The sequence below is a fragment of the Mya arenaria genome, chromosome 5 (genome assembly GCF_026914265.1).
Source record: "Mya arenaria isolate MELC-2E11 chromosome 5, ASM2691426v1".
NCBI lineage: Eukaryota > Metazoa > Mollusca > Bivalvia > Myida > Myidae > Mya > Mya arenaria.
In genome coordinates this window covers 32,422,754-32,439,399 of record NC_069126.1, presented here as the reverse complement: position 1 = coordinate 32,439,399, position 16,646 = coordinate 32,422,754, and the positions used below count along the sequence as shown (strand labels likewise).

The following is a 16,646-nucleotide window of genomic DNA, read 5'->3' as shown; positions in this document are numbered from 1 at the left end:
CGCTCTTGTCCGGCGTGGGCATTCTTCGCGCGCCAAGCAGCTGAGCAACTTGAATTTCCCTCCCTCCCGTCCCTGCGGAGGTCTAATTGGCTTATTGTCCTCAGAGCGGTAAGAGGGTCTGAGAGGCTTTCTTTTCATATGCTATTCAAGTACCTGTTTGTGGACTTAAGATAATTAGTATAGTACAGCTAGCTATACATTGCGCATGCCTTTTATATTCATCCTAATGTCATTTGCACGTTTTGCATTATGTGTTAAATATGTCATGTTTTGTATGTGCGCGCTTTTTACATGTTTTGAATACTTGTTTAATGTTACTTTTAATTATGCGCGCTTTATATATATTTGTAGTGGAGCTGTTAGTTAGTTTGTCGGAATAAAGCTCTCTTTCCCCCTTATCTTTGTTGGTCATTCGTTTAACAGGGCAATCGACAGTATAACCATTTAAAAGAAAAAGCACAACATCAAGTTCGATTATTTGCCATATTTATTCAACTATTTAAAACATAACAAAGATAGCAAAATTCTTCGAGTAATACTGTAAACAATAAAATAAATACAATGTCTGAGCATAATGACAACTTCTAAGAGATTGTATGCAAAGATAATTACTTTTACTAGACAAGCGATAAATTATTTTTTCTCGTAAAGTTTGAATGCGTATTGGGCTTGCTCTGTTTAAGATGCGGCAACGAGAGTTTTTTCTAAGTGAATGCTGCTAGGACTACAGCTTACATACTTTCCTAACTGTCCGCAAACCACACAGCTAAGCATTTGTCATTAAAAAAATCACGGCTATTTTTTCACGTAAAATGTCTCAATTTCATTTATATAAGAAACAAGATCCCTTCTCGTCTGCATTGCTTTTCTGTAACAGTTTTATCCAGTGCGTTGCCATCGTCATTTGATAGAATTGCGAAAATCCACATGTAGTACACATTTTCTGCACCATATTACAGAATCGGACTTCATCAACAATATGGCCACTTACGTCACTGAACTGACATAATTAATCACATGCTATATAGCTGACGTTAAGTGGTTAGGGAGTTTGAAGTCACCATTCAGTCAGGTGGTTAATGACGTCACAACCACGTTTCATACGGTAATGTAACATACATTAAATCTTGAAGTTAAATGCACAATGTGTTATTGACATTATTATGCACATAGCTCCTTTGTAACGACACCCGACTTTTATTGCCATTTGTAATTCCACAACGCATAATACATGATGTATCACCAGTATAAGACGGCAACGTAAGATCATTTGACTAGGTATATGACGTAGTAAGAAACGAAGACGCCTGGCGTCAGGTGTGTCCGGTGTCTGGTAAGACGCCGTGGTGCATTTCGTCTATGGTATCCGTGGAGGAGACGTTCGGTGCCATGATCGGTTTAACGTTGCCGTCCACCTTATCCTTGGCCAGCTTGGTCCCCTTCACGCGCTTCCACTTCATGCGCCGGTTCTGGAACCAGACCTTCACCTAGGACATGGTTGAGAATAAGTTTAAGTATTTTACATGAAATTATTATCAGGCAGAACAGTACATCAGTATAAGCAGTGTCCGTCTCCAGACTATGGGCAGAGCTGGGCAGACTTACTGTTATCCATCTCATCTTTTTTCTTGTCATTTTTGTACATTTTGATACATTTGTACTCAGTGATTTCTCTGCTATCATTTATAATTTTGTTAAACAAATAATGCTGTATTTTTTTGCAGATTTTGGGTTGTATCCGTATGACGATAGAGTTGTTGATACGAAACTATACCCCAAAGCTTTTTGCGCGAAATACGTAATTTCACGACGGATTCAGTTGAAATAAAGAGCTAAAACGAAAACTACAATCATTGAGTGGATAATGTGGTTTTGGTCATTTATTTCCCTTTCAAATAATACAAAAAAACATGGGATCAACAGGCAGCCACATTTAACATTATAATTAAAGGAGCTACCGCAGAACTGGGCTGTCATTCAATATTGGTCTGAATTGGATCTAAGAACGAAGTAGCAAATCGGATTATTTGTTATTAATAACTGACCAATAATGTGATTGAAGTTAATGATGCATGAACATACGATTAACTTAAGTTGCATATTAAATACCACCCATGGCGTATTTGTGGGCCGGATTGCTTAACCTCTCATATGTGTCATAATCGAGTTATTTACAGATCGCAAAAAACAACAACACCACAGTAGTTTCATCAATATTAGAAGTGGAAGATTATGGTTTATCGGAATGCAAAGACCCTTTACCAACAACCTAAATTGATTTAAAGTGTTTTACCTGTCTCTCGGTTAGGTCAAGGGCGACGGCGATCTCGTATCTGCGCAGGCGCGTGAGGTAGTTGTGGAGGTTGAACTCCTTCTCGAGTTCCCGGATCTGGTGCTTCGTGAACGCTGTCCGCTCCTTCCTGGGCTTCACTGATAGGTCTAGTTTGAACGGATCAGTGCCGTCTGAAATCATAATGGTATGGCGTTATTGTTTTATCATCGATCTCCGTGTACATGAAATACACACGAAATTAACCAAGGGCCATGTTTTAAGAGGCCTGAAGAAAGTACTCCAGGTGGACCCGATCCAACGACCTTTTGGGTAAGAGGTGGCGGACACCTATAACACTACTATATCACCATACCGATCATCGATTTTGCCATAGAACTGGTCACAATTTCCAGTATGGAATGTAAAGCAACCGTGTTAATATGTTTAGGGAAGGTACTTCAGACAGCGGAGAGTCGTTGCGACGTTGACAGGTCCGGCGAGACTTCCACTCGGTTATATCAGCTCCATGAGTTCAGATAAGGCTAACCATTGCTCACGTTACCTCACAGTAGCTAACGTTACGTAGTAAACTGTTATGTTTTGTATCATGGATGCATCGGTTCGCGTACCCTGCAAGCGGGGAACCAAGCCGCAAAAGTTTTACTGAAGACAAGGTTGTACTTTGTTATGTTTTCTCTAAAAATATTTGATGCATGGAGTGCCTCCGGACCCTCAGGAGTTAGATCCCCTGTACCAATCGCTTAACAAAACTATATGTTAAAATATGCAATCTTACTCCCAAATTAAATTTACAACAATTAATACAGATGTTTTGATATACCAAAAAGGATGAAGAAATGTCAAAACGATGATGCTTATGAAGGATTCCGAGTTTAATTTGAAAGGAAGGAGCAGGAAACACGGTATTTTTACTTTATGAGACAATAGTAGACCACAGTAAATATTTTAGCACTCACCAATCATATTTTTGCGTTTTCAGCCATTCAATATATGGTTACAATCTTGTTATCAATTATTAATATTTTCCCTAAATGCATTATTTAGCTAGTAGTTAAAGGTTTATCACTCAAAATTAATGTTTGTTATACATGTGTAATTTACTGATTTTAAATAAGGGTGCATTTCAAAGAAATGTTTTTTCTTGTCTTTATGCAAATCGTATTTTTTGCTAGTTGACTTTAACTGTTACGTTACTTGCATGTTGTTAACGTATTTTATACACATACAATGATGTCGCGATGCCTATTATGGAACGCCGCCCACCGTCTTTCGTAGTCACGAAAATATATTATTACCTTTCTTGTTATTACATTATGTATCACGTTCTTTATAAGTTAATTGTTAACATATTAATGTCATGTGCGAATTCGTTATATGTTGTGTCTTTGAACATAATTTGTGTTTGTTATGCACCAGTCAATTGTAACCACGCCCCCCCCCCCCCCAGGTGCGGGGAATAGCGGGGTCTTTGACTTTCGGTCCAGCTAACCCCGGGTAAAATCTCCGCCCTGCGGTGACGAACTGATGGTAAATCCCCGCCAAATGCCCCCGCACCCCAGGGAACCTAGGTTAGGCAAATTCCTAGTTATATTTTGCGCGAAGACATAATCACAGCATTCACCCGGCACTGCGGGGCCACCTAAAAGGTAAAAACACGGCCCATTTCTCCGGCTATCCCCGGTATACCCCCGGACCTGGTAGCCGTGGTTACAATTGACTGGTACATTATATTTTGCCGATGCATCGTTAAATCATGGAGAAAACTTTAAACATTATGTACATCGTTTATTATAGATTGTCCATAGGTTATTATAATGTGTTCGTAACATTATGTACATCGTTTATTATAGATTGTCCATAGGTTATTATAATGTGTTCGTAACATTATGCGGTGTACTATTTTGATAATGTGCCTTTTCTTTATATTTTGTGCAACTTATATGTTATGTAGTTAACTTTTTTATAATATCAATACTGTGTTATTATGTCGTGTAGTTGTTATAGACTGTGCAAGCTTTGCTATGTAGTGGTAACTTTGTAATAGTTAGATGACATGAAGTAGCATTTTAATGATTACAAATGTGCGGAGTGAGCATAACGAACGAGCCCTTCTTAATCGTTAAAATGTTACTTCAAGTCATCTTGCTAACTTAGAATACAACCTCATTGGCTGAAACATTGTCAACGCAAACTCTGTCACAGGGATTGTGTATTGAATGAGTGGCAGTAGGCGTTGTAGATATTATGGAGGGGTGTTACTCGGCCCCAATAATACATAATGGCGTCACCGTGACTGACCAACGTCGACAAACTTTGTGAAGCTGATAAAAACATAACAACAAACAAAATATATTCTTTGAAGAATCGGCTCCATGTATTTCACATCGATTTTATCGTCATCTAGACGCCTTCAGTTTTACCGATGCGCCTTTTCAGCCTTTTGAAGTAAATAATCGTTGAAAAAACACTCTTGAAATGCCCCTGATGTAACATTGCAAACGAAAGATGTAAAGAGAACTCTACGGAATATCGCTAATATTATTCATTCTCTTAAGTGTATAGAATTTGAATAAGGAAAGTGTATGATTGAAATAATAAATGGCAAGATGTTATATAAAACGGACACAGTAAATAATATAAAACATGTTTGTATTATGTTAAAGTATGCATAGTATGGTAAAATATGCACATAATATTATGAAGCATGATTATCATTATATAATAAGGTTTTCACATAACATGAAGATGTATCATGTATGCCTAGAGTATAAGCGTGTTGCACAAACTTTTTTTAAAGTATGCACATAAACAATATAAAGTTAGCACACAATATGATAAAGTATGCTCACAATCTAATAAAGTATGCACATACTATAATAAAGTTTGCACATAATATCATAAAGTATGATCTAAAGATAATAAAGTATGCACACAATATAATAAAATTTGCACATAATATGATAAAGTTTGCAAATAATATAATAAAGTATGCTCATTAATATAATAAAGTTTGCACATAATGTAATAAAGTCTACACATAATATAATAAAGTATGCTCTAAAGATAATAAAGTATGCACATAATATAATAAAGTTTGCACATAATATGATGAAGTTTGCAAATAATATAATAAAGTATGCTCATTAATATAATAAAGTATGCCCAACATATAATAAAGTATGCTCATTAATATAATAAAGTATGCTCATTAATATAATAAAGTATGCTCATTAATATAGTTATGTATGCACACAATATAACAAAGGCTGCCTGTAATATAATACAGCACTCACACAATATTAGTGAATACCAAACTGTATTTCAATTAATGCCGGAATACACACCATATGATAAAGTATGGATATTAAATAATAAAGTATGCATACATGCATACTATAATCATGTATGCAATACAACATAATAAAGTATGCATGTGATATAATAAAGTATGTACAGTATATTATAAATATGCACAATATATAATAACGTTTGCAAATAAAGTACATGATGTAATTAAGTATGCACAAAATATAAAAGTGTACACATAATATAATAAAGTTGCATGTAATATAATGAAGTATGCACATGATATAAAAAGTATGCACACAATTTTATAAAGTTTGTACATAATGATGTCTGGATAATGTAAAGCAATGGTATATTGGTGACCCGTAATCATTCAATGTTGTTGATTTGTCATAGAAACCTAGACAAAATCTACGTTAAACAAGTTCGCCCTCTTATTTATTTGGATGTTTGACGTTTTGGCGTGCCTATAGTAGCCGGGTAGTAATGCTAGATGTATCTTTGAGGTGCGTTGACGGACGGAATCTGTGGAAGTAATCTAGCCGCCTCCAATGTTTACAGAAATCTCGGCAGAATAACACTCCGTTTGTTTATTCTAGCAACAGCATACTCATTAGTTCGAAAGAAAAGACTAATTCTTCTCCTTAAAATATTTGTTTACAAGGAACTAAAATTCTTGCACTTTTTTGGACGTTTTTGAAATTTTAAAATATATTTTTCACTTAGAAAAGGTATAACTGCGTCAGACTTCTGACTAAAAAAGAAAAAAAAAACGTGTTCTAGGTTTAGGGATCAAATATAATGTTTTGTTCATACTTAAGTTTGAAATCGTTTCAATTACAACCATTATCTGATCAGATACGAATGACAAAAAAGTCATGGTGTCATTAGTTTTATAAATCGACTTTTAAGCTGCACTCTCACAGATTGAACGTTTTGACAACTTAAAACTTTATTTTTGTCTTGAAATGAGCAAATTTAGCGAAAATGGAAAACAGTAATATAAGACTACTGACAAAAAAGCAGATCGCAGGTTTTCATATTCATGTTCAAAAAATTGTTTTATGCATTTTGCTTAAAGCGTTAGTAACGATAATTTTCGAGGGGAAACAAGCAAATCTGCGATCTGATCTTTTGTCAGCAATCTTATATCACTGGTTGTTAGATATTTACGAATTTGGTTCATTTCAAGACGAAAAAAAAAAAAAAAATGTAAAAACGGTAAATCTGTGAGAGTGCAGCTTTAAGTTAAAAACGGTATCAGTGCTTATTATAGTGTTTGCACCTATTTATTGACCAATGAGAATGGTTCATTATGTTTGGGAATAGAATGGCTATCAAAGCTTCGTTAGTATGACTCTTTAAGTAAAATAAATTGAATGTAATTCAGTTTATGTACGAAAGACAATAAAATACGATTGAACTAAGTGTCATTGGCAAGAATTTGCGGGTTACTTCAACAGATACACAATTATTTAAATACTTGTGACTAGTTATCCGAAACGTTACCGTCAAGGACTAGCGGAACCAGGGCAGGGGGAGGGGGCACCCGGTCCATGTTTAGTTCAATATAGGAGCAGTGTGTGTATACCACATGATAAATTGCGTCATAAATGCTACGTCAGAATGCAATATTTTGTATTAAATGAATACTTTAACCAAAGATAACTTTACTATTTCTTTACCATTTTAAATGAAACAAAGGGCAGTCTATGTCGCTCAAAGAGTCCCACCATTGTTTTATCACCGGAGTTTGATAAGGTGATTAGTTTCCTCAAACACTTCGACAAACCAGTGTTTCCAAAATAATGTTTTGACAGTGCTCCGTCAGGCGGCCGTTTTGTGAAATTGTTTGTCGAAGGTTTTTAAGAGACTAAACTCTCAATAAAACTCAGGTAAAATACCGAAGGCGGGGCTCTATAAGCGGCGTAGACTCCGCTATGTTTCATTTAAAATTGCAAAGAAATAGTAAAGTAATCAAAGTTTTTATTCGAAGCAAATTGTTGCCTTCCGACGTAGCTTTTATGAAGCTTTTATGACGCATTTTTACTTGGTATACACACACTGTAGGAGGAAGTAAGGAAACTACGACCAAAGTGCACCATTTCAGATTAGAAATTGTAAAAAAGCTCAACCTTAAAGTGTATGATAATTTTATGAATAACGTTCTACAGAAAATAGGTTACGTCCTCGCTTCATCTATTTTCTGCATAACGCTTAAAGTATATACAATGAGAAGATGGCGTCTCCAAGAGTTTGGACACGGATTTCATAGAAAGAACGTTCTTTTAACTCGCAACAACAAACTAGTGCGATCCCGACTGGGAAGTGTCCGAATATTTTACGGACAGTTTGACAGTTCATTTGATGAGTAAAAATGCTGAAATAAGTTAATTAAGATGTGTGGAGGAAGTATAGACAGAACATTTCATACATGCAGAAATAATATGATGATATAGTTTTTCAAAACAGATCTCGTTTATGTTTTAAGCATTCCGTGCGTACATAGCGATTCCACATTGAAATTAGCACAAATACTCCTTTTTAGTATTAACTTCAAAGTAAAAAAACAAACATCGGCTGTTAATTTTCTTTACGAACTTGGGTGTAACTCAATTTCTGTAGAATATTCTCGAGGGTTAAGGGGATGAAAAAACAATCAGAATGCTGTTTTACAAAGCTAAAAAGATATCAGTGTGAACTGTTTGTTGTTGACCAACGGCCTTCCTTTGAAAATATAAGCTGGGTTAAGTCCAAAACATAAGCTCCAAATACCACCCGCGCGAGACCTTTTTTTCTGGCAAAAAACGTACAGAACACATTACAAAAATATTGTATTTCTAATTTTTGAATGATATTAATACGTGTATTTGTTCCAGACTTTTATTACACAATGCTATAACTAGTCGCAACTATAATAGCTGTGCTAGAAAACACTTAAGAAAAAATAAATTCATTATTTTATTGAATTTAAAACATAATTGCACATGTTACGTACGAAAGTTTTCCCGTATACATTAACGTAAATATATTAAAATCCCAGTCTGTTTTAGTTATGTAATAGTTTCTGTATGTTCATCCAAATTACCATTTTGCCAGGTATTTTTTAACTCTCATAATGATAAAAAAATTGCATTTATCGCAATTACAAAATGCAACAAAACCGAAAATATAATCTAAATTTAGCGCGCACGTCATTTCGAAATTTGCGTATCACGTGACTTTCTTAATGCTACTTTTAGATGTTTAAGATTGTTTTTACTCGCACTCGGGCCTTCGGCGAGTGCTCCGATATGGTTGTAAGACATATAAGGTTTTTGGAGCATAGTATACAGACAAAATGCAACCTTGGATAAAACTATCCTGCTTCTTTCACGTGCATTAGTGAATAGCAGTCACATGGGACCCCAATTTAACGTCTCTCCCGGATGTCATGTGTTGTTGTTTTTGAGTTTATAAAGGATTGCCCGCGCCCTATAATGGCTGCATTATGGCTTGACCCCGTCACATCCCCAAGTGTGACTTAAACAGAATTTTGAAGCCCAAAGGAGGAGTTTTACCCCCATCGGTTGATGGGATATTCGTCAAAGGAGTAATTTTGTATTCAGAATGCCGCGAAACCTGCGATGAATGAAATCTAGAGAGGTCCCACAGCTCTAAATATTGGATATGGTTTCATTTCTCTAGTCTTAAATACAGTTGTAAATTTGATATAACATTGTATCTTAAAAAACATTAAAGTGTAAGAATAGTATATTTTAAAGGATGGGCAAGACTCCGGTCAGTTCATTGACAAGAAAGTGTTGTGAGAACAGGACGTTTTGTCCACTATATATCTTTTTTTTAACTGACCACTTTGTTTTCGATGCCCGACTTATTGCCTCACTATTTAATTATTGAACTTTCTTCAAGACTAGAGAGGACGTTGGCATTTTTTGTTTCCCTATATGTGTTTTTTTAAATGTTCTTGTACATATATATAGAGGGTTACTATGCTTATCTTTTCTTTTTTTTCTTTTTTTTCTTTTTTTCCGGCCCGCGCCCGATCCCGGATGTCATTAATGCTGTGTAGCTTTATATAAAAATGAGTTTCATTTCTAACTAAGGAGTTATTGTTTAAATATATTTTCAAAACATAATAATCAAACTTACACTGTTATTTTCTTACAATATTTCAATTGAACGTTGTATGAAAAATAGTTTTCAACTGAAGGAAAGGGAGATAATAAGACAATTAGTATTAATTGGCGATTTTTCACAACATTGTTATTTTTTATTTGAAATGGCTTGAATCACATCTAGTTTAGAAACAGGAACTTAATTGTTTTGTATATGCAAGTATAAAACGGTGAATATGATAGATTTTGTAATTCGGTATATTTATTTGAATAACAAAATATGAATAACTACTTGACTAGCTTTTTAATTCTATTTTGAGACAGATTCTTAGTAATCTTATATTTTACAGGTCTAATAATTATTTTAACGTTCTATTTCAAACTTAAAAATATTAATGCTTTATCATTTTTAAACCGAGTTATATTTTATGGAAAATGAAATCACATAAAAGTTTTAATTAACTGGCAGAAAAGAACATTTTGAGAGTCACTATTCGTGTGAATGAGTAAATCATCTCCTAGTTAGACATTTGCAAATACCACCGTCATTGAAGAGAGGCTTTTAGCGCTTGACCTCATCTGGAGGTGTCACTTTGCGAAAAAATATTCCTTGAAGTGGTGTTTATATTTCAGAATCCGGTTCGTACCCAAACATATTCGCACACTGTGCACATGTGGGCACCACGCGTTAGTGAAAATAATACCGTCAGATTTCGGATGAGTGTGGGCAAATTGCGCCTTCCACCGGAAACTTCAAACAGCCGAAAAAAATCCGTATTTCACCCAGCCTGTCAATTATATTTCCCGATGAAAAGTTTAACGGTTTATATCAGCATGAAACACTGAAATCGGTTTCCAATTCTACTCCAATTAATCGGTAGGCGTTCAGTCGAGTGATTTAAGGGCCAGTGGCGGGTGGGCGTGACCAGGGCCCTGTGAGTTTGGTGTGTGAATAAACCATCAATGTTCTGGTCAGACGTTTCAGGGATTCCAGGAATACCGAACTTGAACGCGGAATTTGTGATGAGTCTGTGACTATCAGACGTTAAGAGGTCTCAATTTATGACTTTCTCTTTGATTTTCGACGAGTGGGATTTATAACAAATCGGGGTTTTTCTGTTTTAACTTTTACATTCCTACTTACGCCCTTATAAAGAATAAGAAAGTCACGACAATAATTACACATTTTCAGATTGGAAGTAGTTTATTGTAGTCACATTTTTTTCATAATTTTGGTATTGTAATTTTTAGTTTGGAATTATAATATTTTATTTTTTAAAGAATGATTGAGTTTGAAAATCCGGTGCCAGTGTGAGTAGTAGGTTTATTTGTAGTTAATACTACAGAGTACAACAGTACGTGTAACAACAATAAAACCTTCATCACAGATCGAAATTGTATGATACTTCATTAGAATAATGATAAATTATATCACAGAAAGTTAACATCAATAATATCATACTATTAAGTAACCATTCAGTTTAAAGAAACTCCCAAATTAGATCTATCACAATTAATACAACTGTCTAATATACCAAAAAGAATGAATAAATGTCGAAAACAATGGTTCTTTTGAAGGATACCGAGTTTAATTTGAAAGAAAATTGCAGAAAACATTTCTTCCTTATGAGACAATAGTAGATCACAGTAAATCTTTTAGCACTCACTAATAATTTTATATGTTTGCGTTTTCAGCTATAAAATACACGATTACAATCTTTTTATCAGTAATTAATATTTTAAAAAATATTTTTCCATAAATGCATTATTTAGTTAGAAGTATAAGTTTTATCACTCAAAAATTATGTTTTTATACATGTGTATGTGATGAGTTTGAATAACAGTGTCACACACAGTTTTGATGACATTTTCACAGTAAAACCCGTAAAGTTTTGCACATGTGCAATAGATTATTTCTAACGGCACGTAATTGGGTCAACGTTTATTGTAAATGTGTAATTTAATAATATTTAGTGTACCAAATCATTTGAAATTTATTACTTATATTATGAACTCTGATATGTTGAATTAGTATATTACATTTAATAAATACACTATTATTTGTATCACAAAAAAGTTTAAGGTACTATTTGGTTATCAAAATATCTTCGAAACCGCCTGACTCAAAATACAGTACATGTTCATTCATTATTATTTTGATATATTTCCGTTACAATATTATTGCATGGGTAAATTATACCTCGGGCATGCGTACATTTTAGAGTTATGGAGAAGGATAAATTTTAAGAAAACAATATTAATCGTTGTTAAGTCAAAAGAGACTCGCTCATGTTATTTTTGGAAATAAATTTCACCATTACCGATCTAAAAACACTTATTTTATAATAAATTTAATCTATGAAATTACAGAAACAATACAGTTATATAATAAAAAAGAATTTTGGTTTAAGTTTGGTGCAAACCCACGCCGATACAGTCGAAAAGAAAAGAAAACCCTAACCACTAGGCCAGCAGGGCTTATTTAAAAGTGATGGATATTTTGACGATTTGACAACACATTGATAACATCACGTGATAATGTCAATTTAAAAATAAGGCCAAGTGGCAACACACCCTTCAATCATTATACATTTTGAGCAAATATCACATTTGCTGAAGGGTTCCAGACTTTGGTATCTTATTTTTAACACTCCTTATGGTTTTCCACACTTCATTTCGTAATAAACAGTGCATTTAAAAACAAAACATGAGCGAGTCCCTTGAAAGACTCGTTTGCATCCGAACGCATACGTCCTCCGTGAATGAAATGTATACTGTTTATGATCAAATACTTGAGCCTTTAGACTACCAAATCAACAAGGTATTCTAAGTATTCACGGTCACCTTTACATGAAGAAAGACGATTATTAAAAAAATCTGGAGTTTTTTTTTACAGAAAAGCAACGTGCAAAACGTTGTTGCGTCGAGCATTTGTGTACCTACAAATATATCCATTCTTGTATCACAGCAGTATGCTAAAATGCATATTGAAATGAATTCTATGAAAGTTTGCTCAGACCACAAAACAGTTAAATTGAGAAAAAGACACGTAGCTTTAAAGTATTTTTTTGTTTCTTTGTGGCTACTGGGTTGGGTTTACTTTTATTTTACGACGCAACTAGATCTGGGAGTCGGCCCTAATGAGAGAAGCAGTCTTGTTGGTTGTTATTTAAAGGGCTTCAGAAGCACTGACACTCGGGACGCCATAATAACGACCCCCACGGAAGACGGGTTATTTAAGTGTGAGACGGGGATCGAACTGCGACCCCTGGGTGGTCAATCATGTATCTTACCACTATAGACGCATAGATAATGGATCCACCACTGAGTTTGGGCCTTCAAGCGGAGGGAATTAAATGTAATATATTTTCACTGTAATTAAAATTGTGTTGTTATTATTTTTTTCCAAATCTGCCGCAGTTTCCAACTCAATACGTCAATATCTCATACTTCATCATTTTTTAAAAAAAAATAATATTTTATTAGAAAATCTGACAGTAAGAAAAATCAAATCAGTCTGTTATCTTTTTATCGACAATAATTTCAATATTTTCTCAAGTATATATATATATTGTTGTTTTGTCTTTTTTCAAAATCACACGAAACAAACGTTCAAAATTTTCAAACATTTTTAGTCATGTGTAAGCATAATCATGTGCAGCAATTTCCAAAAATCGTTAGTTTTATATTTTCTGTTAGTATTGTTGTTTGCATTTGTTTCCTGCATTGCAGGGCGTTGCTTTAATTCAAAAAAGAAATGTCCGACTATTGCATAATGTGTGTTTTACATGTCCATAAAACTATCTGGATTTTTTTTTTAAAAAACACATATGCTTGAATACAAACGTCGCCAATACAGTACTATGAAAATATATCCATATATTACATCGAATTCAAAATTTCATACTTTAGATTTGAAGCGTAGTTGGCTAAATAAAAAAATAATATTTATGTTTCATATGCACGTGTGTGTTTGTGTGTGTGTGTGTGTGTTTGTGTGTGTGTGTGTGTGTGTGTGTGTGTGTGTGTGTGTGTGTGTGTGTGTGTGCTTGTGTGCGTGTGTGCGCGTGTGTGCGTGCGTGCGTGCGTGCGTGCGTGTGTGTGTCAACAAGAGTTAGCTGTTAAGAAAACGCCACGAATCAATTGCAATGTAATATTATAAACAATGTTTTGTACCTCGAGTTAATGTCAATGAGATTATTGTTTACGAAACAGTTTACTGAATCTCCTTAACATTATAAAAACTTTAATCGGACATTTATTATACTATTTCATTTTCTAAATGGTCGTCATTATTTAACCAAAACACCGATGTAGGATTTAAATTCGTGCACTAGCACTTATATAAACTTAAATTGATTAATGATCATTAAATAGTTGCGGAGGTGCCCACGCCATTATATATTAGGGCTCAGGTATTTCTGGACAAAAAAGCACATACATCAAATTGTGAAACTTGCTGAAACTTTTTCTATGTCAACGTTTGATATTTGAAATTGCCGTTAAAGTGATATGTGTCAGTGTGGACTCCGGCGGTTTAAGAGCATGGTTAGATTGAATACCAAGATCGGACCCCAATATCAAGAAAATACTTAAGTCAAATCTCAAACTCAATCTCAACTCATTTTACCATAAAACATCAAGTTTTATTGAAAACAAATTGCTTTTACACATTTTTCACCATTGAATATGTTGATTAAAACCTTTGGTTAAGATTCCAAGGTAAAAATATTCTACAGCCAAAACATGTATTTATTAATAAGTACAATTCAAAGCCTTTTAACAATTACTCATGTATATTTTTTGCTTTAGAATAAGTTTTCTTTCATATACTGTTAAAATCTTTAAATAACACATTCTCTGAGAAAAATACGTTTTCAAAATGTATTAAAACATGCAAGATTTTGAACAATACTGTATAATTATGTTTTAATGAGGTAAAATAAGTTGAGATTTGGCTGAAGTACGTTTGTGATTTTGGGGCCGGGTATATATTTTGGTGTTATAACAAAGCGATTCCCTTTATCTATTGTGGTTGCATGGTATATTAATCGAAAAGCAAATAATTTCGTAATTTACAAATAAAATATTAAAAGCGATTGATTATTCAATATATGTTGGGTAAAATGTTATCTTTTACCGTGAAACGTAAGTCAGAAAATTATTCTATGTCATTTCGCTATTTTCAGTAATTCTTGTGAATTCTATTTGAGTATCTGCATATATTTTCAACATAGACTTAAAACATATAGCATTTAATTTGAAATAAAAGTTAAAATATTACAGTTTGAAATTGTTGAATTTGAGAAAGAAAAAACTACAAATAGATAAATCATTCAAGATTGATGTTTGTGTACGACACACGTCCACTTTTCAACGATAAAATTCTAAAAACCATCAAAATGCACCGAATAAAATGATTCAGACCCGCTTACGTGATTGACAAGTTGCAATTCTGATCCCCCTCAAAACTGAAGGAAAACATAAACATTGCCTACACTTTCATGAAATGACGCAACTACAGAGATTTCATTTCTTGATATAGAAATTTAAGACAGTTTGCAATAAATTCTTGTATATTGTTTCCCAGTTAAAGACCAAGGAAAACGTACATGTAGATGTTTCAGTGGCTACAAACGCATATATACATGTAATGAAACAAATAGTGTCATTAAATAATTCGGTTTTTATTAAACTAATATGCTGTATGTGGAAACTGTGAAATATCATTTTTATTTTATTGAAAAATCGTTTTAACCGGAAAGTATATACTAAAAACAATCATGTATAATGAAGGTCATAATTTAGTAGCAAAGAGTAGTGCTACAACAATGTTGAGCTATCATTATATCATGATGACGGTGGTTGTGATGATGATGATGATGATGATGATGATGATGATGATGATGATGATGATGATGATGATGATTAATATCTTTATTATTATTATTATTATTATTATTATTATTATTATTATTATTATTATTATTATAGGTTATATTTATCACCTATGGTTATGTTGCTGCCGATTTTCCTATTATCTGAACGTGGCAGTATTAAGATTATGTATATAATTATTTAACAGAAAAGTATTCATACATGACCGGTACAGCCACCTATGTGAGTGAGTTGTCAAACTACCTTCATGTTTGCTGTCCATTTTGTCCACAGGTTCCATGGCGGTAAGGCAAGGAGACGCACTTCCGGCTGAAGAGTTACTCTGGCTGTCGGGGGAGGCGCATTGGCCCCGGTATCCTTCTGGGCTGCAGAGACCACCCATCGATCCAGGAGCCGCTCCGTGGGAGCCGCTCCCGAGCCCTGCGCTGGAGAAGGCTGACGTCGAACTGCCGATTCCTGGGAAACTGGAACCATAGTCCCTAGAAGTCACGTTATTAGGCACAGGAAAATTGTTTAAATTATTAAAAAATCCAGAATTTGAACCTAAATTGTTTAATCCTAAGGGTCTGTTTAGATTAAATCCATGAGAATAATGTCCATGCATGAGTCCCCAGTCGCTGTGGTAAGGAGGGTAGGAATACGGGGCCGCCCCCATCCCTACAGAACCCGCCGGGGCCGACGGCGTCCCCTGCATGCAATCAAAGGCGCTAGGCCGCTGGAAAAACCGGCCCATGCTGTAATTGTACGTACTGGTAGCGCACGTCTGTGCCGGTCCAGAATCCAAGTTCATGTTTGTCAAAGTCGTGGTGTCAGATACTGGCTCCTCCATATAAATATCCAGCCGATAAAATAGTACGAGATGGGAAAATCAGACACCCCACACCCTTTGAACAGATTTGCAGATTCTTTGGTAATCGGTCGTCTTACTGTAATAATCCAAAAATGACTAATTGGACTCAACGAGAAACTCAGGAGAACCTGTTACAGAAAAGCTAATATTCATAAATCTGGGAACGAGAAGTGTTTAAACA

The 16,646-nt window shown here is 34.5% G+C and overlaps 1 protein-coding gene across 1 annotated transcript; it reads right to left on the bottom strand.

The window, feature by feature from the left end:
• Positions 1 to 477: 477 nt before the first annotated feature.
• Positions 478 to 16,638, bottom strand: LOC128235328 (homeobox protein MOX-2-like). The gene is made up of 3 exons (XM_052950142.1): positions 15,859 to 16,638; positions 2,294 to 2,463; positions 478 to 1,487 (listed from the first exon to the last, which is right to left on the bottom strand). The coding sequence occupies exons 1-3, from the start codon at positions 16,442 to 16,444 to the stop codon at positions 1,314 to 1,316; spliced, it is 930 nt and encodes a 309-aa protein (XP_052806102.1). The 5' UTR covers positions 16,445 to 16,638; the 3' UTR covers positions 478 to 1,313.
• Between the last annotated feature and the right edge of the window lie 8 nt (positions 16,639 to 16,646).